At 40.5% G+C, this 20,467-nt stretch overlaps 2 protein-coding genes across 4 annotated transcripts in view; one reads left to right on the plus strand and one right to left on the minus strand.

Moving 5' to 3' along the window:
• The window catches only part of AAMDC (adipogenesis associated Mth938 domain containing), a 38,022-nt gene extending 24,816 nt beyond the window's left edge, over positions 1–13,206 (minus strand). The window contains exons 1-2 of the mRNA XM_002916270.4: positions 13,076–13,206; positions 806–955 (exon numbers count right to left, since the gene is read on the minus strand). Coding sequence (XP_002916316.1) covers positions 806–937 — 132 coding nt within the window. The 5' untranslated portion in view covers positions 938–955; positions 13,076–13,206. The remainder of the gene's footprint in view (positions 1–805; positions 956–13,075) is intronic.
• A 169-nt stretch (positions 13,207–13,375) lies between these two features.
• Positions 13,376–20,467, plus strand: part of RSF1 (remodeling and spacing factor 1) — a 143,943-nt gene continuing 136,851 nt past the window's right edge. Inside the window, exon 1 of one of the 3 annotated variants that reach the window (XM_034666286.1) lies at positions 13,376–13,826. In XM_034666286.1, the coding sequence (XP_034522177.1) occupies positions 13,640–13,826 (187 nt within the window). In that variant the 5' untranslated portion in view covers positions 13,376–13,639. The remainder of the gene's footprint in view (positions 13,827–20,467) is intronic. The other 2 variants (XM_034666285.1, XM_011221070.3) reach the window with 2 other exon arrangements.

Raw genomic sequence — 20,467 nt, forward strand, 5'->3', positions numbered from 1 at the left:
GGCAGTTCCTCATAAGATTAAATCTAGAGTTGTCATATGACCAGCATTTCCAAACCTAGGTATATACCTAAGAGAACTAAATGATTCTATTCATAAGAAAAGTCTAGAATAAGCACATCTATAGCTACAGAAAGTAGATTAGGGGAGCCTGGCTGGCTCAGTTGGAAGAGCATGCAACTCTTGATCTCAGGTTGAGTTCGAGCCGCGCATCGGGTATAGAGATTACTTAAAAAAATAAAATCTTAAAAAAAGAAAAGTAGATTAGTAGTTGCACGAGTTGGGGGGAAGAGAAGAAATGGAAGAAAGGGGAGTGACTGCAAATGGTTATGAGGTTTCCTTTTGAGGTGATAATTCTAGAATTCTAATTCTAGAATTAGCACTGATAACTATTGCACAAGTTTATGCCAACAAAAAGTCCACTGAGTTGCATACTTTAAAAGGGTGAGGTGGGGGCACCTAAGTGGCTCAGTCTGTTAAGCTGCTGCCTTTGGCTCAGGTCATGATCCTGGAGTCCCAGGACAGAGCCCGCATGGGGCTCCCTGCTCAGTGGGGAGTCTGCTTCTCCCTCCCTCTCCCTCCGCCCCTCCCCCTGATTGTGCTTGCTCTCTGTCTGGCTCACTCGCTCTCAAAGAAATAAATAAATAAATAAAATCTCTGGGGAAAAAAGGGTGAGTTAATGATATGTGCATTATATTGGGGGGGGGAATAAAAGGAATAGTTACTTTTCACTTGGTAATTATGGCTTAGGAGGTTGGAAATCACTTGGTCAGCCTTATGCAGTGTCAACCAAACACTGATAGCTTACCTCAGTTCCTGTTTCTCTCCAATCCCAAGCCCGACTTCCCCCTGGCCACACTTTGCAGTCCTTATAGGTTTTAGCAGAGCCTTGTACTTTCATTTGCCCCCATGACAGGAAAGCAATTTCAGGGGAGGACATAAGGAACTTAACTGAACTCTGAAATTAGAAGAAAAATATATAAAATAAGTTATGAAGTAAGGTTGAAACAACTCCAAAATACAGGAGCTATACTATACACAAAACTGTATTTAAAAATATAATACTATATGCAAAATGCCATAAACCCTGGTCCCCTATGAATTAAGCATCTTTGTCCTTTATGTGGTTGTGACTTCTTCTCTAGAGGTCTAAAAAGTAAAATGTTAACTTTTGGGATCCTGAGTCATTTAACCATGGAAACTAGATACTACATTACTTCTCAGACTCCAGTTGGAATTCTTGATATTTTTTGAGAGATAAAATTAAAAGATTTACTTCAGCATGATGGATTGAGGAGGTTGACACATCCTTTCTCCAGAAAGCAAGTATAAAGTTGGATAAACCTTTCAAAATAATAACTTGATACTCTAGAAATAATAATAAAGGCATACTACAAGCTGAGAAGCACTTATTTGTGAAAACCACTGAATTTCGGAGGACAGTAACATGGCTTGTTGTTCCTGCCCGGGATTACTGTCATGCCCCTAATCAGTTCAGTTGGCACAGAGATTCAACTTGGTTGAGGCAGGATATGAAAATCAACAACAGTCCTGTTGCTTTGGCCAAAGGAGGCTTGATTGATTTAGAGTATTATAAATTAAACTGGTGATCTTGGTGGCAAGCAAACACGGATGGCAGGTGGCTCTGCTTCCCTGCTATTGTGGGCCTGTTTGGGGCAAGCAATGGATTTGCAGAGTAGGCAGGGCTTTAACAGGAATTTCTCAGAGCTGACATAGCCATAGCGGGCTTGATGAGCTCTCCACATATCCGGAGTGGACCAAATCCTGTGAGTGTATTATCAAAGACAAAAACCGAGGAAGCCTAAATCACACAAACATTCTGGGCCCCTAGAGCCAACAGCACATGCAAAATCGAGAAGCAAGATGGCTCAAGAGGACTTAGAACAATGTAAAAGCAAGGCAAGAAATGAAAACATTCTAAACATTGCATGTACTCCTCAGTGGACACACTGACCCACCAGTAGAGAGTGAAAGTCTTACTGGCTTCAGGTATTTGAACAGTCTTTCTTTGACTGAACACTGAGCTATACAGACACAGAGGAGACCCCTAGGAAGCCAAGCTTGAAAAAGAGCAAGAATAAAAAATAAAGGGGCGCCTGGCTGGCTCAATTGGGAGAGCATGTGACTCTTGATCTCAGGGTCACAAGTTCAAGCCCATGTTAGGTGCAGAGATCACAAAAATAAATAAATAAATAAAATATAAATATAATAATAATAATAAACTTCTAGAAAATGAATAAAAATTAAAAACAGATCCTAATGGCCACACATTGCATGGGAGATAGAACTGACAGATTTAGTCTAGGCAAGTGACTAAGTACAAACAAAGAATAACACGCAGGGGGGGATATCAGAATCCAGACTTTCTGCAATATACTATCTAAAATATTCAGTTTTGAACAAAAAATTATAAGACATGCAAAGGAACAGGGGCACTTGGGTGGCTTAATCAGTTAAACGTCTGCCTTCAGCTCAGGTCATGATCCCAGGGTCCTGGGATCAAGTCAGGCTCCCTGCTCAGCAGGTAGTCCGCTTCTCCCTCTGCCCCTTGCCCTGCTCGTGCTCTGTCACTCTGTCAGATAAATAAAATCTTTAAACAAAGAAACAAAAAATATGAACCATACTCATCAACTGAAACTGTATCTAAGTGTTCCCATATGTTTGATTTAGCAAAGATTTCAAAGAGATTATTATAAATACATTCAAAGAATAAAGAGATCATTATAAAGAATTAAAGAAAATTATGAAGACAATAATTTAATTCATATAAAATTGCAATAAAGAGAAAGACATTAAAAAAAAGAATCATAGAAGTTCAAGTATTTATAAGTAAAATAACTAAAAGGTTAATTGTAATAGTTTCTCTACAGAGAAACAGAACCAGTAGATTATGCGTACTATGAGATTTATTTCAAGGAAGTGTCTCATGCACTTGTGAGTGGCCAGTCCAAAATGTCTAGGCAGTTTGGCAGGCTGCTAACTCTTGGGGAGAAGTTGTCATTCCAGTAACAATTACAATTGTTTCAATTTTACAGGACAATTGTACAAACAATAATTACTATTATTTATTCTCCCTCAAGGAAACCTCAGCTTTGCTTTTAAGGCCTTTCAAGTGATTAGATGAGACTTACCTAGAATATCGAGGACAATCTCCTTTATTTAAAAGTCAACTGATTGTAGATGTTAACATCCACAAAACACCATCACAGCAACACTTAGATTAGCATTTGACTGAATAACTGGGTACTGTAGTCTAGCCAAGCTGACATATAAAACTAACCATCACAGTCCACCCCTTGTCAATTCGGCACCATATATATATATATGTCCTTAAACCATACTTAATCTCCAAATAAACACATTAGCAAAGTGATATTTCTGCCTAACATTAATAACTACTAATTCAGCTTTAAATGCTGAATATCTATTTTTTTTTTAAAGATTTTATTTATTTATTTGACAGAGAGACAGCCAACGAGAGAGGGAACACAAGCAGGGGAAGTGGGAGAGGAAGAAGCAGGCTCACAGCAGAGAAGCCTGTGATGTGGGGCTCGATCCCATAACGCCGGGATCACGCCCTGAGTCGAAGGCAGATGCTCAACCGCTGTGCCACCCAGGTGCCCCTGAATATCTATTTTTAAATTAAAAAAATTTTTTTCAAGATTTTATTTATTTGACAGAAAGAGAGAGTGAGAAAGGGAACACAAGCAGGGGGAGTGGAAGAGGGAGAAGCAGGCTTCTTGCTGAGCAGGGAGCCCGGTGCGGGGCTTGATCCCAGGACCCTGGGATCATAAACTGAGCCGAAGGCAGATGCTTAAAGACTGAGCCACCCAGGCACCCCTGAATATCCATTTTTAAAATACATAGCAAAGTACATAAACACAATGTTTTAGGTGCTATGGGAGGAAGATAAAAATTTATAAGACATGATTCCTGTTCTTAGGAACTAATATTACCCTAGAGGAGAGAAGACATATACATATAACTGTAATTTTTTAAGGTAGTTTTTAAAAATATGAAGTAACTTTTGAAAAGTGGTGTAAGAGAAGTATAATGAGTTGTTATGAAAGTTGAGAACGATTTCTGTGTTAGTCTTCTAAAGCTTCCATAACAAAATATGGCAGACTGAGTGGCTTAAAAAAATCCCAGATATGTTCTCACAGTCTCGTGGCTGGAAGTCCAAGATCAAGGTGCCAGCAGGATGTCTGGTGAGACCTCTCTTCCTGGCTTGCAGATGGATTACTTCTTCCTTGTTTTGTTTTTCCTTTTTTTTTTTCCCCCACATGGCCTTTATTCTGTGTATTAGCACTCTTGGTGCCTTTCTTGGTCTTTTGCTGGGGGGTGGACAAGGGGGGCTCATATTCCTAATTCAATCTTTTTACTAGTTATAATTCCACTCAGATTTTCTTGAGTTTCATTAGTTTTTGTTGTTTTAGGAATTTGTTCATTTCCTTTAGATTATCTAATTTGTAGGCATACAGTTATTTATGCTGTTCCTTTTTAATCCTTTTAAAAATTACTATAGGTAGTGATGTCCCCTTGTTCATTTCAGATTTTAGTTACTTGACTTTTCTATTTTCATTTTGGCCAGTCAAGCTAAAGATGTGCCAATTTTGTGGTTATTTTCAAAGAATCAATTTTTTGATTTGTTGCTTTTCTCTATTTTTCTGTTCTCTATTTCATTAATATCTACACTAATCTTTATTATTTTCTTCCTTCTATTTATTGTGTGTTTAGTTTTTATTTTTTCTCCAGTTTTTAAAAAAAGATTTTATTTATTTGAGAGAGAGACAGTGGGAGAGAACACGAGCAGAGTGGAGAGGGAGAGGCAGGCTTTCCACTGAGCAGGAAGCCCAATGTGGGGCTTGATCCCAGGACCCTGAGATCACAACCCGAGCTGAAGGCAGATACTCAACCGACTGAGCTACCCAGGTGCCACACTTTTTTTCAGTTTTTTAAAGATGGAAAGTTAGATAATTGATTTGAAATCATCTTTTTTAATACAAGTATTTACATACAGCTGCATATTTCTCTTTAAGGAGTGCTTTAGGTGCATCCCTTAAGTTTCGATATTTTATGTTTTCATTTTTATCTATCTAAAAGTATTTTCTCATTTTCCTTGAGATTTCTTCTTTGAACCATTGATTATTTGGGTGTGTGTCACTTACAATAGCCACATATAAATGAATTTTCCAAATTTTCTTGTTTTTGAATCTGGTCTAACTCCATGTTTGGAGAACATATTTGGCATAATTTCAACACTTTAAAATTTGTTGAGACTTCTTTTTTTATGCCCTAGCACATGGTTTATCTTGGAGAATTTTCCATGTGCTCTTGAGAAAAATGTGTATTTACTATTGTCATGCAGTGTCCATAGATGTTTGTTAGGTCTAGTTATTTTATAGCATTGTTCAAGCCTATCTTTTTCCTAGTTTTCCTTGATGACCATTACTGAAAGCAGAGTATTGAATTCTCCAAGCAGTATTGTTGAATTCTCTATTTCTCTTTTCAATTCTGTTAGGTTTTGCTTCATGTATATTAGGCCTCTTGATGCACTGACTCCTTGTGTTTTTTTTTAAGATTTTATTTATTTATTTGAGAAAGAGAGAGAGTGAGAGAGAGTACAAGTGGGGAGAAGAGGGAGAAGCAGTCTCCCTGCTGTGGGGCTCAATTCCAGGACCCTGAGATCATGATCAGAGCTGAAGGCAGCCACTTAACAGACTGAGCCACCCAGGCACACTCTCCTTGTGGCTTTGATAAACCTCTAGCTTTAAGAATGAAGCACTCATCTATGGAACATAAGAAGTAGGAAGATCAGTAGGAGAAGAAAGGGATAAAGAAAGGGGGGGTAATCAGAAAGGGGAATGAAGCATGAGAGACTATGGACTCTGAGAAACAAACTGAGGGCTTCAGAGGGGAGGGGGTGGGGGAATGGGATAGGCTGGTGATGGGTAGTAAGGAGGGCACGTATTGCATGGTACACTGGATGTTATACCCAACTAATGAATCACTGAACTTTACATCAGAAACCAGGGATGTACTGTATGGTGACTAACAATAAAAAAAAATTAAAAAAAAAAAAAGAATGAAGGGGGTAAACAGAAGGGGGAATGAACCATGAAAAACTATGGACTCTGGAAAACAAACTGAGAGCTTCAGAGGGGAGGGGAGTGGGGGCATGGGATAGGCTGGTGATGGGTAGTAAGGAGGGCACGTATTGCATGGTGCACTGGGTGTTATATGCAACTAATGAATCATCGAACTTTACATCAGAAACCAGGGATGTACTGTATGGTGACTAACATAATAAAAAAATATTATTCTTAAAAAAAAAAAAGAATGAAGCACTGACCTTTGTATCTCTACTTGTAGGAGTAAAGCATTGACCTAGGCTAATGCATTGAGTACATTCTACTTTCACTTTCTACACTGGTTACACTGGCTGAATGATTGACCATGTGAGCTGAGATGTACCAATCAGCATCAGTTTGGGGACTTTTTTGGGGAAATTCTGAGATACTGAGGCTGGGATGGATAGAATATAGAAGGGTACCTTAAAACTACCAGTACCAGAAGGGAAATCCGTCTGAAAATTCAGCCCATGCATAGGAAAACAACACAGAGAGACATATTAGGAGAGTTATCACCTGATCAGACCATACCTCAAGCATGAGCTAACACTGGTCTTTTCAATTACGTAAGGTAATAAATTTCCTTTATTGTTTAAGCCCGTTTGTCTTTTACTTGCAACTTAAAGATTTTGACACAACTTATCTTAATGATTTACCAGCTATCCTATCCAAATGTCATCTTTTTTTTTGAGATTTTATTGATTTATTTGAGAGAGAGAGAGCAAGCAAGAGGGCGAGCACGAGGGGAAGGTATGGGAAGGGCAGAGGGAGAGGGAGAAGCAGCTCTCCGCCAGCAGGCAGGCTGACGTACGGCTCATACCAGGACTCTAGGATCATGACCTGAACCTAAGGCAGACGCTTAACCGACTGAGCCACCCAGGCGCCCCCCCCCCCGCATGTCATCTCGATAGTATTGAAGAAATACTTTAGCAACCTAGTTCTGCTTGGCACTTGGAGACTTGATGTGTCTGACATATCATAAAATTTTACTAAATGAAAAATATACAATAACTACTGTAGTCATGCTTAGATGTCATCTAGGAGTATGGAGTTAAAACAGAAATTTTACCCAATAATATCTGTTTCCTTTATCATAATGAAGTGATAAAGATCTCATTTGTTCATTCATCCAGATATTCATTCATTCATTTTCCTCCACACGTAAAGCTAAGGGAATGTGTTTCAAACTCTGTCTAAACCACAGCAACAAATACATTTTATATCATAACACACACACACATGCAAACACACTTATTTCGTATGTGTTTCTTACAAAATACTTATCATACTTATCCTTATTTTACGTGATACACTATTTTCTGTTTTGTTTTTTTAGCACCCCCTTTTTTTAGTACTGTTCTATTTTTATTTTTTCATTTTTAATATGATTTTGGTCTTGATCAACTAAATTGATGTTCAAATCAACTAATGGGTCTTGACTGATAGTTTTAAAAAATGACTGTAGGCTGGGGTGCCTGGGTAGCGCAGTCGTTAGGCGTCTGCCTTCGGCTCAGGGAGTGATCCCGGCGTTATGGGATCGAGCCCCACATCAGGCTCCTCCGCTGGAAGCCTTCTTCTTCCTCTCCCACTCCCCCTGCCTGTGTTCCCTATCTGGCTGGCTGGCTCTCTATCAAATAAATAAATAAAATCTTTAAAAAAAAATTACTGTAGGCTGAGGCTATATTCAAAATAAATAATGAGGGCAGCATGTGTACTGGCCACATCAAAATGGGAGTGGAATGCTGGAATAGGGTCTGCTGTGTCTGTATTGAATGTTCAGTTGCTGGGAGTTGTTAGAAAGAGTGGGGTAGCCAGTGTGCCAGGGATTACTTAGGAGGCTCACTCAGGGCCAGGGTTCTTCAGCAATTAGCATGTGAGTACAGTATCTTAATATCTTAACAGCCACTATAACCTTTTTAGTCTACATTAGTGAATATTAGTCTTTGCTTACAAGATACCAAACTGCATAATGCAATCCCTGCCCTCAATTCTCTAATGGTGAAGTTAAAACATGTAAACACATAGCAACAATATGAGGTGTAATACATTTTAATATCAGCAGTTTCCTAAATTTTTTAAGTAAAAAATCTTTATTCCATCAGAGAAATTAGTCTCAGCCATTCTTTTAAGAGAATAGACTAATGCATAACTCTTAAAAAAAAAAGATGGTAAGACACTTCTAAAAGTGCTTTCTTCAATGAGTAGAATTCTGCTACAACACAGAATTTGATTATCATTAGGAAAAGAAAAAAAGGCTGGTTTAAATCTTGTTTTTATTACAACTTCTCTTTCTTTTTGTATATTTTCTTATTAAACTATCTCGAACACAGATTCCTATTTCTGTTGACACTTAATAACTTTTTCTCTACATATAACATATATACACACACACATCTAGATGTATTAACTGTTTAAAAAGTGAACTCTAGGGGCGCCTGGGTGGCTCAGTTGGTTGAGTGTCTTGACTTTGGATTTCGGCTCAGGTCAAGATCTCAGGGTCCTGACATGGATCCCCACATTGTGGGCTCTCTGCTCAGCAGGGAGTCTGCTTCTCTCCTTTTCTCTCTCCCTCTGCCCCTCCCCCTGTGCACATATGTGCTCTTTCTCTCTCAAATAAAAATCTGAAAAAAAAAGTGAACTTTAAACAAACCGATGTAAATTCGCTCATAACTGATTAGGAATTCCCCAAATTGGCTCCACAACTAAATCTAATTCACCTCAATATACATTTACCAGGCTTACAGTATCTGTTAAAAAATATGTGTAACAAATGCAAAGATTGTATGTTGTGGAGACAAATACATATTAGTTATTCTGTTGCAAGGCAAACTTATCAATGCAATTTGGGATAATTGAGGGATAAGCCATTAAATTTTAAAATTGAAGCACAGTTACATTCTGCTAATTGCACAGATATTGTTTAGAATTTAACGAGTTTTGATATATGGGGGCACCTGGGTGGCTCAGTCGATTAAGCGTCTGCCCTCAGCTCAGGTGGTGATCCTGGGGTCCTGGGACAGAGCCCCATATCAGGCTCTCTGCTATGTGGGGTGCCTGCTTCTCCCTCTCCCTCTGCCTGCCCCCCCACTTGTACTGTTTCTCTCTGTCAAATAAATAAAATCTTAAAAAAAAAAAAGATTTTGACAAATATATAGACTTGCCAATCAAGATACGGAAAGTATCCAGAAACTTGCCTTGTGTACGTTTCAAGTCACTCTCTTTCAAAGCTCAAAAGAAATCGCTAATTTGATTTCTATTCCCCCAGATTAGACAATCATATTGCTGGAATTGTATAGTACCTGTTTTTTGTGACTGTCTTCTTTCACTCAGCAGGTTTTGAGATTCACTCATGTTGTAGTATCAAGTGTATATTAGTATGAATAGTAGTCTGTTACAAGAATCAATCACAAGTTATTCATCCATTCTTCTGTTGATGAACATTTGGGTTGTTTCAGATTTTTTGGTAAATAAACTAACCATTAATTTTCAATGAACAAGTTTTCTCTTTTCCCTAATAGGGTGCAAAATATGAACCATCTTAATAAATCTCTTAATCATAAACAAAGTTAGACTGAGTGTAGGTAATTTAATGCTTGTTCGAAGGCTTCTTTATGGTAGTAGCAATAAATTAATTACAGATTTGTTTAAAGGCTACTCTATCTTTATATTCTGGTCTGATGTATATAACTCAGTCAATTAACTACCTAAACTGGGATTAGACTCTTGTAACCCACAACTTCTCTGGGTCCAGAAAGGCAAAAAGAGATGGTGTCGTTAAGAATGTTTATTTTCTTTTCAAAAACAGACTTAGTGAAGGTATGAGCTAAATCTTGCAGTAAAACACTTCCTATCTTTTGGGTGGATATAACTTTCTGATGCCCAAGGACTTTGTTCCCATGCCAATCTGGATTAGAAAAGGAAGAAACTTTAACCTTATTTATCAGTTTCTCTTTGAGTAACAGTGTGAGGATTGAGAAAAGAAAACTATAGTATAAGGCTTTCTTTTAGTATGTTATTTTACAAGCTATGGATGAGTAGGAGGCGAGGAGCTGGAATAGCTAAAGTGAAGACCTAGAAAGGAATGGGTGGAGGTAAGGGTTACAAAATGATGTAATTAAAACTTCATTTGGTTGAAAGGTCTTTCTATAAAAGTTCCTTCACAAGTTCCTTTCTCTGCTTCATAAAGATGTAATTTTATTTAATACTGTGTATCTGCTCTTTATTTAAGTTCAATTAAATAACGATTTTATCAAGATTTTTTGTATCTTTCTGCAAAACTGTGGATAATGTGTTCTAGGTCAGATTTTTCTTAAACCGGGGTCTTCGGGTCCCCAGGTCTACAGATACATACTTGGCAGTCTGATAGTTCTACCAATGTTTTAATTTAGACTTGTGTTTAAGCAGTATTGCTTAAAACAGTATTTTAGTACACATTAAATGAAAACTTCTCTTTTGCTATGATAAGTCACAACCATAGACATTTTCCTAATGTAAGACTTTACTTTTTTTGTTTTTTTTACTTTTTTTTATTGTGGTAAAATATATATAAAATAGAATTTACTTTTTTTTTTTTAAAGACTTTATTTAATTATGTTAGAGAGAGAGAGACAGAGGGCACAAGAAGGGGGAGAGGCAGGCAGAGGGAGAAGCAGGCTCCCCGCTGAGCAAGGAGCCTGATGTGGGACTCAATCCCAGGACCCTGGGATCATGACCTGAGCTGAAGGCAGACGCTTAACCAACTGAGCCACCCAGGCTTCCCTAAAACTTACTCTTTTAACCATTTCTAAGTGTATAGTTCAGTGGCATGAAGTACATTCACATTGTTATGTTGACTTTAATTTCTCACAGCAGTATTTCTTAAAATGAAATTTTCAAGAGTATTTGAGAAATTTCAAAAAAAACCATTTTTTCCCTTTAAAAAGAGTTTGTGGGGCACCTGCATGGCTCAGTTAGTTAAGCGCCTGCCTTTGGCTCAGGTCATGATATCTGGGTCCGGGGATCCAGCCCCTTGTCTGACTCCCTGCTCAGGAGGGAATCTGCTTCTCCCTGTCCCTCTGCCACTCGCCCTGCTTGCGCTCTGTCAAATAAAATCTTTAAAAAAATTAAAAAAATAAAAAGAGTTTGTATATTACTCAGGATTAGGAGTCAGTACTCTAGGTTATAAATTCTACTTACAATATGGATTTTTTTTCTCTTTTTTAAAATTTCTATTTTTGAGAGAGAGAGGGAGAGCACACCTGAGCAGGGAGGGGGCAGAGGGAGAATGAGCAAGAGAATCTTAAGCAGGTTCTAGACTCACTGCAGAGCCCAAAGCGGGGTTCAATTCCAACGACCCTGAAATCAAGAGTTGGAGACTTAACTGACTGAGCCACTTAGGCACCCCTAGATTTTTTTCTCTCTTGATAAAAAAGAATATTTTCTCTTTAGCTAATGAGAATGATATAGACCATTACGTTTTTTTCATAGAAATACAGAACAAAATTCAATTAATTGTAAGCATTTTGCTGTTCCCAATATATTTGCCTATACTGTATATTTTACTTTCCTTTAATCATAAATTTTCCAATTTTACATGGGTTATATTATACCTTGTTTCAAATTCTTTTTTAGTAGGTGCTATGTAAGTTTTAACATTTTTAAAAAAGATTTTATTTATTTGACAGAGAAAGAGGAAGAGAGAGAGCACACAAGTAGGGGGGAGGAGGAGAAGGAGAGGGAAAAGCAGACTCCCCTCAGAGCAGGGAGCCAGATGAGGGGGCTCTATTCCAGGACCCCGAGATCATGATCTGAGCCCAAGGCAGGGACTTATCCAACTGAGCCACTCAGGCATCCCCTAACATTTTTTTTTAATTTTTTTTTTTTTTTTGAAGTAGGCTTCAAGACCAGCATGGAGCCCAACGCCAGGCTTGAACTCAGGACCCTGACATCAAGACTTGAGCTGATAATCAAGAGTGAGATGCTTAACTGACTGAACCACCCAGACACCTCAGTACTATGTAAGTTTAAAATGCATGCTGAAAATTCTGGCTCAAAGTAGTAGACTATATCAATTACAGCTGAATTCATCTAGATTTTACAAATTCCTTTGTTAAGTAATAGCAACTAACATTTTAAAAATCATTACAATGAACGTGCCTGGGCATATTGCTGATCGATTTACTGTGACTAGCTAGTAAAACCCTATTATGTTAAGTACTGTTATCACCACCCTTTCACAGAGATTCAAAGAAATGAAGAATCTTCTACAATGACCTTAAGCACTTTTGTTAGGACCCAAGTATGGCTGACTTCCAAAGTTCAGGGTTCTAACCATAATGCACCTTGCATCCCAAGTTGCAAATTATACTTTGCATGATTGAGGTTTTCTGAGATTCTTTGTGGGAAAATGTTCACTGCTGTCCTGTCAGTCCTCTTAGTGGAGTCCTAGCCCACCTTCTGACCCTGGTCCCCTTGTAAAGTCTCGTCCCATCAGATCCTCGTGCCTCAAAAGTCCATTCCCCTCACATCCTGTCAACCACAGCAGGGCCTTGTCCCCTTATACCTTGGTCTGCCTGAAGAGCTGGTCCCTTCAGACCTTGACCTTCTACCAGGCCCCAATCTCTCAGACAGGTGTTAGGAGCATAGCCGTTCCCTCAGTCTCTCGCCCCCCCCCCCGAGCCCTCAGACCCTGTTTTCCAGCACAGCTGCGATTCTTGTACCCCAGCAGACAGCAATATCCCTCAGCAAAGCTTCGTAGGCACTTACCCTTACGAAGGTCCCATCCCAACCTCTAATTAAGGGCACTCCTCTACATTTCTCCTTCCCAAACTTCTCCCACAATCGTGCTTTTTTTTTCTATTCTCCCCTTTTTCTGCTTCTTAACACGCTCCCCAATCCCCCACCATCTGGTGGCCGGTTTCAGTTCCCGGAATCCCCCCAAAACTCACCCAACGTCCTCTCAGTAGCGCTGCGATCCCAAACGGCTCCGCACTTTACCTCTCACCTCGGTTCTTTCGGGCCGTCTCTGCTGGGCGCTCCCCCCACTCGCCCCGCCCCGAAAGCCCCTTTCAGCCAGTCGTCGCCCGAAGCTCCGCCCCCTCCGAGGCTATTGGCCACTGCTCCTGAAAAGTCCCGCCTCTTCAGCGTTCAAGTCCTCCTCCCTGCCCCGCTTCCCTTGTTTTCATTCCCCCTGTCACACGAGGCTGTGGCAAACCCAAGGTGGGAGGGGCGACGTAGACGGAGGGAAGGGGGGACGGAGGGAAGGAGGGGCGGAAAGAGGGCGGAAAGTGAAAGGCATAGAGCGCCTCTCTTTCCCCCGTCTGACTCAGTTCTCGACTGCTCCGAGCAGCCGTTGTATTGTGGGATCGCGGCGCGGTGCCTGAGACGCTCGGATCCACAGGGGCGCCCACTCATTAGCGCCTCCTGTTGTCCGTAAGGCTGCCCTGCCATTCCTCGGCACCCAACTCCCTCCACTCCCCCCCATCGCCTCCTCCTCCATCCTCCAGTTCAAAATGGCGGCGGCGGCAGCAGCAGCGGCCGCGATGGCTCCTCCGGGCTGCCCGGGTTCGTGCCCCAACTTCGCCGTAGTGTGCTCTTTTTTGGAGCGCTACGGGCCGCTGCTCGACCTGCCTGAGTTGCCGTTTCCCGAGCTGGAGCGGGTGCTGCAGGCGCCGCCGCCGGACGTCGGCAGTGGAGAAGGTAAGAGAGGGGCCCGAACGCCCGGCGGGAAGCGGCCCTGGCACACTCCTTCTCTCCGCTCTTTATGGACATCCCGGGCCTCCGCGGCTCTGCCCTTCCCCTGGGGCGCAGCTCCGCCCGGCCCGGCTTCTCCGCCCAGCCCCCAGGGTCTTGGGCAGTGGGGAGGCGGGGCAGAGACCCCCTAGGGCCACCGGGCCTGGCGCGGAGCAGAGGTTGGGGGGCGTCGCGGGCTAGGTGTGGGCTGGGGACGTGGAGTGGTCATTGTGCTGGTCCGCGGCCCCTGGGACTGTTCCCCGGCGGCAGGGGCCGGTCCTCCACCCCTTCTCCCCCTGGGTGGCGGGGGAAGGGGAGCGCAGGTTCCGGCCAGCTTTGCGCTTTTCTCCTCCTCCCCTCCCTTGCTTCTTCCCCTCCTCCCACCATCCTCCCCACCATCTCGGGGGAGGCTGGGCTCATCTTCTCGGGGCGCCCTTTTCTCTCCTTCCACCTGGGTGGGCGGGGGCCAGCGGACACTTCAGCTCTCCCTCCCTCTAGTGGGAACTCCCCCGAGAGAGTCGCTAGCGTCTCTCTTCCCTTCCCCTCGAGGGCAGATTTAACCCCCAAAACTCCTTTCTCAGAGTAGGGAGGTTTGCTCCTCCCCCATGGGAGGGGGTCCTCCTCCATTCTCGCTTTGGGGGTCGAAGTCGGTTCAGCTTCTCCACTTTGGAGGGTAGAGGGTTAATTTTTCCTCCCCCCATAGTTTTCCTCCCTCCTCCCCCCACCTCCCCCCAAATAATAGAAAAGCATCTCCCCACTTTTCTAATCCCTTCCCCCTTCATCTTGGCAGCAGAGCATAGGGGAAGAAGTCGCCCTCCCATTTGCAGGGTGGGGTGGGGTGGTTAGTATGTAGGCTGGAGGAGGGGCTCAGACGGAGGGGGAAACAGTTGAAGAAGGTGCTTGTTGCTCATGTTTCTCTCTCTGGTGCTGCTGGTCTATTATTGGTGTTCGCAAGTGGTGCTCCTTCCACATAAGGCCACCGCGCGGGTGCAGGGCGCATGCTCTGCCCGGCCCCATTGAAACTTCCTGCTGCTGCCGCTGCTGCCGCTGCTGCTGCTGCTGCTGCTGGTTCTTTCGCTGGAGCATCTCAGCGCTCTGCCTGCTGCCTCCAGCCCTTACACTGATCGCGTACACTCACCCCATGTTTGTTCCGGATCCATGTCTCTCCTTGCCTGGCATATTTCTTCCCTTTGAGGAGGTTTTTTTGGTTTTTTTTGTTTTGTTTTTTCTGTGTTCTGAGCCTTGCCTTTATCTGGGAACAGCTCTTGGCTGGAGAAGAGACGTTTTTCCAAATAGATTTTTTTTTTTTTTTTGGTCCGTATTAGGTTGCTAAAGTGGACTGGGTATTGTATAAGACAGATAGCTGTTTCCTTTCTAATAAAACAAGGTTGCTCTTCAGTTCTCCATGGAAATGAAAAAGTTTGTTAACAGAATGTATTTACATTGCTAGGAAGGGTCCAGGTACGAAGTTTTTCAAAATATTAGCTGTTCAGAAAATGATGTGGCTACCAAAAACTCAGGTTAATATAGCAGTTATGTACAGGCCTTATCTCTTATCAGTAGTCCAAATCTCTACCCTTAAACTGTGGCATATGATAGGGTAGGTTTTTAAAAAATTATTTATTTATTTATTTGAGAGAGAGTGAGAGCATACAAGCAAGGGGGAATGGCAGAGGGAGAGGGAGAAGCAGGCTCCCTGCTGAGCAGGAAGCTTGACAAGGGGCTGCATGCCAGGACCCTGGGATCATGACACGGGCAAAGGCAGACCCTTAACTGAGCCAACCGGGTGCCCCTAAAAGGGTAGTTTTTTTAATGTAGTATAAAATAGGAGTGATAAGTTTACATTATATAAAGACTTCATGCAGAATTTCTTTAAAAGTTAAGCTTCCCAGTATAGTTATTTTATTAGCAAATTGGATTTACATTCAAGTTTTAGAGAAGTAGTCACTATGAAGTAGAATGCCTTAGTAACTTGCTTTTAGGATACTTTTGGAAGTGATAGTAATAAACGTATCTGAGAGAAATTTGGGAATGTGGGGAAAAGGATTGCTGGCAAATTGTTTTTGGAATTTGCTTGGACCAAATTGAAAGGCAGTCATAGACCTGTGATGGCATTGTATTGTGGGTGGTATACAAGTGTTCTTGCCTTCCATTCCTTTTAAGTATTTTGACTACTGCATTTGGCTTGTTACAGAAGAAAAAATAGTAGAGACAGCTTAATAGTTCATGTTACCTTTCCATCTAGAGTTGAACAATGGGCCACCAGCTAAGTGAAAAATGAGAAATACTCTGGGCTGAGAGATTATACCAGTGGGCTCAACCACTGTATTACCATTGGTATAGTTGAATCTATAATAATAGATCTTGTCATGTGATCTAAGAATAATTATTAATTAATGTTATACAGTTCAAGATACTTGGCAAATGAAAAGTCTCTGCAGGTGAAATGCCATTATGGTGCAGGGAAAAGATTTTCAGTCCTTTGATGATGGTTAACCTACTTGTAACAGTTGGATTAAACAACACTGATTCAACTAACAAGATTTGTACTGAGTCTTTTTGGAAAGGAGTTGTGTACTAGAAAGAGTTAAAAGATACAGCTTTTAGCACAGAACAGTAATATATAAGTTGTAGGGCAAATTACTTAATTTCCATAGAACTCATCTCCTGAGTAAGTAGAGATAATATCTGGAGATCAGATATTTCAAAAATCCTTTCATAAACCGAGCACTTGCAGTATTCTTGTATTATAAATTTTATTAAAGATGTTTGTAAGATAGAAGATACACAAGTGCATTTGGAATTAAAATATTAAATTTTTAGCATGTTGTGAGACTAGGGGTATGAGCATAGATATAATATTGAGCTATTATGCTCTTTGGGAGAAGTATTTGTTATAATCAGTTGAGTTTTGCTCTATGTAAGCTTGTATTTTTAAAAGGCATTCTTAGTGCTGCTTTAAGAATCCTAGTTTATAAAACTTTTGGTTTTTCCTAGTGTGATTGTCCATTAAAAGGTGCTTTTGCAAGTGTATTCTTCTGAGTTACCAGTTTAAAACCTTTTACCTAGTCGGTTTTTGTCATAGATATATCAACATCATGGGATCCTTTGGAGGAGACTGTTGGTCTCTATATTGTCATTGTTTAAGCACTTTATGATCTTTTCCCTAAAAATTTGTTCATAAGTGTTTATTTGATGTTGTGGCGTTAGCTTAGAATGCTTATTTGGTTTAAGTGTGAATGATATAATAATAACTAGCATTTATTGAGCATTTACTGTGTACAGACATCTCATTCCTCATAACTGTTCTTTGAGGTTTGGCAGGCATAGAAACTAAGGTTTAAGAGGTTGATTCAGGTGCCCAGCACCCAAGATTATATAGTTATTAGTAGAATCTGATTTTTTTTAAAAGATTTATTCATTTATTTTAGAGGGAGGAGGGGAGAGAGTGCTTGTGCTTACTTGTGTGTGGTGGGGAGGGATAGAGGGACAGGGAGAAAGAGATCCTCAAGCAGACTTCCTGGTGAGCTTGGAGCCTAACTCGGACCTTCATCCCAGGACCCTGAGATCATGACCTGAGCCAAAATCAAGAGTCAGACGCTTAACCAACTGAGCCACCCAACAGCCTTAGAATATGATTTCTAACCTAGGTCTGTCTGAAAAATTATTTCTAGGAGCCATGTTTCCTACACTAACTACACTAAGATACCCCATTGTATTGTCACTAACTTACAGAGGTGCTGTGTGGTTGTTTAAATTTTCAGTACTTGACAACTGTTGGTTGCCAGGTAAACTACTAGCTTCACATAGTTCCTGATTTGAACATTAGATTGTGCTACATTCCTTTGGATGAAGTGTCTTTGTGAAGTTGGGTTTTTGGGGGTTGCTGTGACAAAATGCAAATACTGCATGAAAATCAGTGAGAAATAGGAAATAAGAATAGCAGTATCCAATTTGATTCCAAGGTTTGAGAAGTTGTGGAGTGCCTAATAATATGCATTCTCTAAGTAAGTGTGATTATTTAAGAATGAAGTAAAAACTTTTTCTTTTCAGCTAAGGTAGATTAATTTTTCAAATTGCTGCTAACAACTTGATAAGTGGAACTGTTAGTATTTCTTTGTCTTGTGCTATTATGAAAAAATTACTGGAATACTGAGGATGTTAGGAACTTAGAAAGCTTGGGAACTTTTGCTCTAGAGATTATCATTGAGTTTTGTTGCTGGAAAGAAAGGAGTACTGTGTCCATTCTGACTTTAGTTTGCAGGGAAGAAAACCAAGGTGCAGAGATTGATTTCAAGTGTATGTAGCTAACCATTGGTGCTATTCGGACCATTCTTTTCAGAGTCCACCTGTGTGCTGAAACTATCAGGAAAAAAATTTAAATTTCTTGAAATAAGTTAGAATAGGAAAAGGGTGTGCCAACTGAAGGTGCTTTTTAAAAAAAATTTTTATTTATTTATTTGTCGGAGAAAGAGAGAGAGAACACAGGCAGGGGGAGGGCAAAGGGAAAAGCAGGCTCCCTGCTGAGCAAGGAGCCTGATGTGGGACTTGATCCCAGGATCTTGGGATGATGACCTGAGCTGAAGGCAGACACTTAACCGGCTGAGCCACCCAGGCGTCCCTGAGGTGTTTTGTTTTGTTTTGTTTTGTTTTTAATATTTATTTTATTGTATTGTATTGTATTGTATTGTATTGTATATTGTATTGTATTGTATTGTATTGTATTTTAAGTAATCTCTACACCCAAGGTGGAGCTGGAGCTCACAACCCAAGACCAAGAGTTGCATGTTCCACTGACTGAGCCAACCAGGTGCCCCTGAAGGTGTTGTTAGATCCCTAGTCCCTCATGGTCTACTTTTGCCCTCCTCATTCTGTGCTCTGTATGGACTTCTCCAGCTTCCTCCTGACTAAAAGTGGATGATTGGGACGTATGGATACAAGTAAAAATGGACATTGACACTTTGGAATTACTAACAGCCAAGGCTCCCAAGGGTCTTTGCTCTCCTTCAGAGGACATTCTTTTTCAAGAGTTGAAAATGCACTTTTTCATTCTTGAAACGTAGCCCTTGTATAGGTAGGGGTTGAAAAGTTACTTATATCTAATAACGGTCTATTAAGGTATGTGTGGATAATGTGTTATGATTCCTCTAGTTGGTACTATGGTTGACTGAGTTATTTGTATGGTATTAAATAAGTCGAATCATTCGTTTTTGGTGTGATTTTTTTTTTTAAAGATTTTATTTTACTAGTGCACTTTTAGTTTCTGTTTGTATTTTGCACTTTTAAATGATTAAACATACAGCTCTTACAGTCAAATGTCAAGTACAAAAGAACGTACCTTTATGTATAACTGGAGTTATGACTGGGACTCCTACTAGTGCTAATTGAATGGTGTTAGAATTGTTTTTAGGTGAATTCTGCAAAGTGAAAAGATGACTTTACTGTAACTGGAGCCACTATCTGTTGCTTTAAGCAAAGAATCTTACCAGATGCACATGCCAAGAGTTTCATGGATCTACGGTGATAGACCATTGCTGGAACCAGAGCCTGTTTTGGTTGAAAATGCCCAGTTTTGGTTCTTCCACTTTTGAATTAAGAAATATTCTTTAGGGACGCCTGGGTAGCGCAGTCGTTAAGCATCTGCCTTCGGCTCAGGGCGTGATCCCGGCGTTTAGGGATCGAGTCCCACATGGGGCTCCTCTGCTGGGAGCCTGCTTCTTCCTCTCCCACTCCCCCTGCTTGTGTTCCCTCTCTTGCTGGCTGTCTATCTCTGTCAAATAAATAAATAAATAATCTTTTAAAAAAAAAAAAAGAAATATTCTTTAGACATTTTTTAGAAGGAAAGAGAGATGTATTCTCCATCGTTTTTGGCGTATCACAGAGCTGAGGTATCCGAAAGTTGTGGAGGTTTGGTGGCATTGTCCCAGGACAGGATTTTTCTGGCTAAATTGGGCTTGAAACTGATTTGCTTACTTTTTAATTGCTAAGAAGTTTCCCTTGAAATTTATCTGTGTTTCAAAATCTCTGCTTGAAAGGTAAACATTTATTAGCTACTTCATTTTCTTAATATGTGTAGTGATTATCTGCTGTATACTAAGTACAGTAAACATTGTGGGGATTATTTTTTAAAAACACATTACACATTAAACGTGGACTTTCTTTTAAGGATTTTCTGATCTAATAAGTAGTAGGTAAGTTGACCTTAACTTAAAATCACGATTCAAAGGCTAATTATTTTCCTCTGAGATTTTATCAAGTGCAGTAATAGTCTGTGAATTGTAGTCTGTAAATGAATAGACTAAAAATATCTCTATGACAATTTTATGGTGAGATGTACAAGTACATGCAGTGTGGAAAAGTAAGAACAGTTCAGACCCAAAGTACATTTTAACCTGACTCATATATTCAAGGACGATATTTATGTGTGTTCCTGGATTTAAGAAAATTTCTTTGGTTCTTCCTGATGAATATAATCTTAATACATTATGCCTTGGTGTTTTTTGTTTTGTTTTAGTTCTTTTTATGGTAATCCCGTTATAAAGAGTATCAGGTATGTTTTCTATTTTTGTGTGTGTGTGTTAGAATTTTTATAGTATCAGATACTGTTG

Source organism: Ailuropoda melanoleuca, chromosome 8 (genome assembly GCF_002007445.2).
Source record: "Ailuropoda melanoleuca isolate Jingjing chromosome 8, ASM200744v2, whole genome shotgun sequence".
NCBI classification, from domain to species: Eukaryota; Metazoa; Chordata; class Mammalia; order Carnivora; family Ursidae; genus Ailuropoda; species Ailuropoda melanoleuca.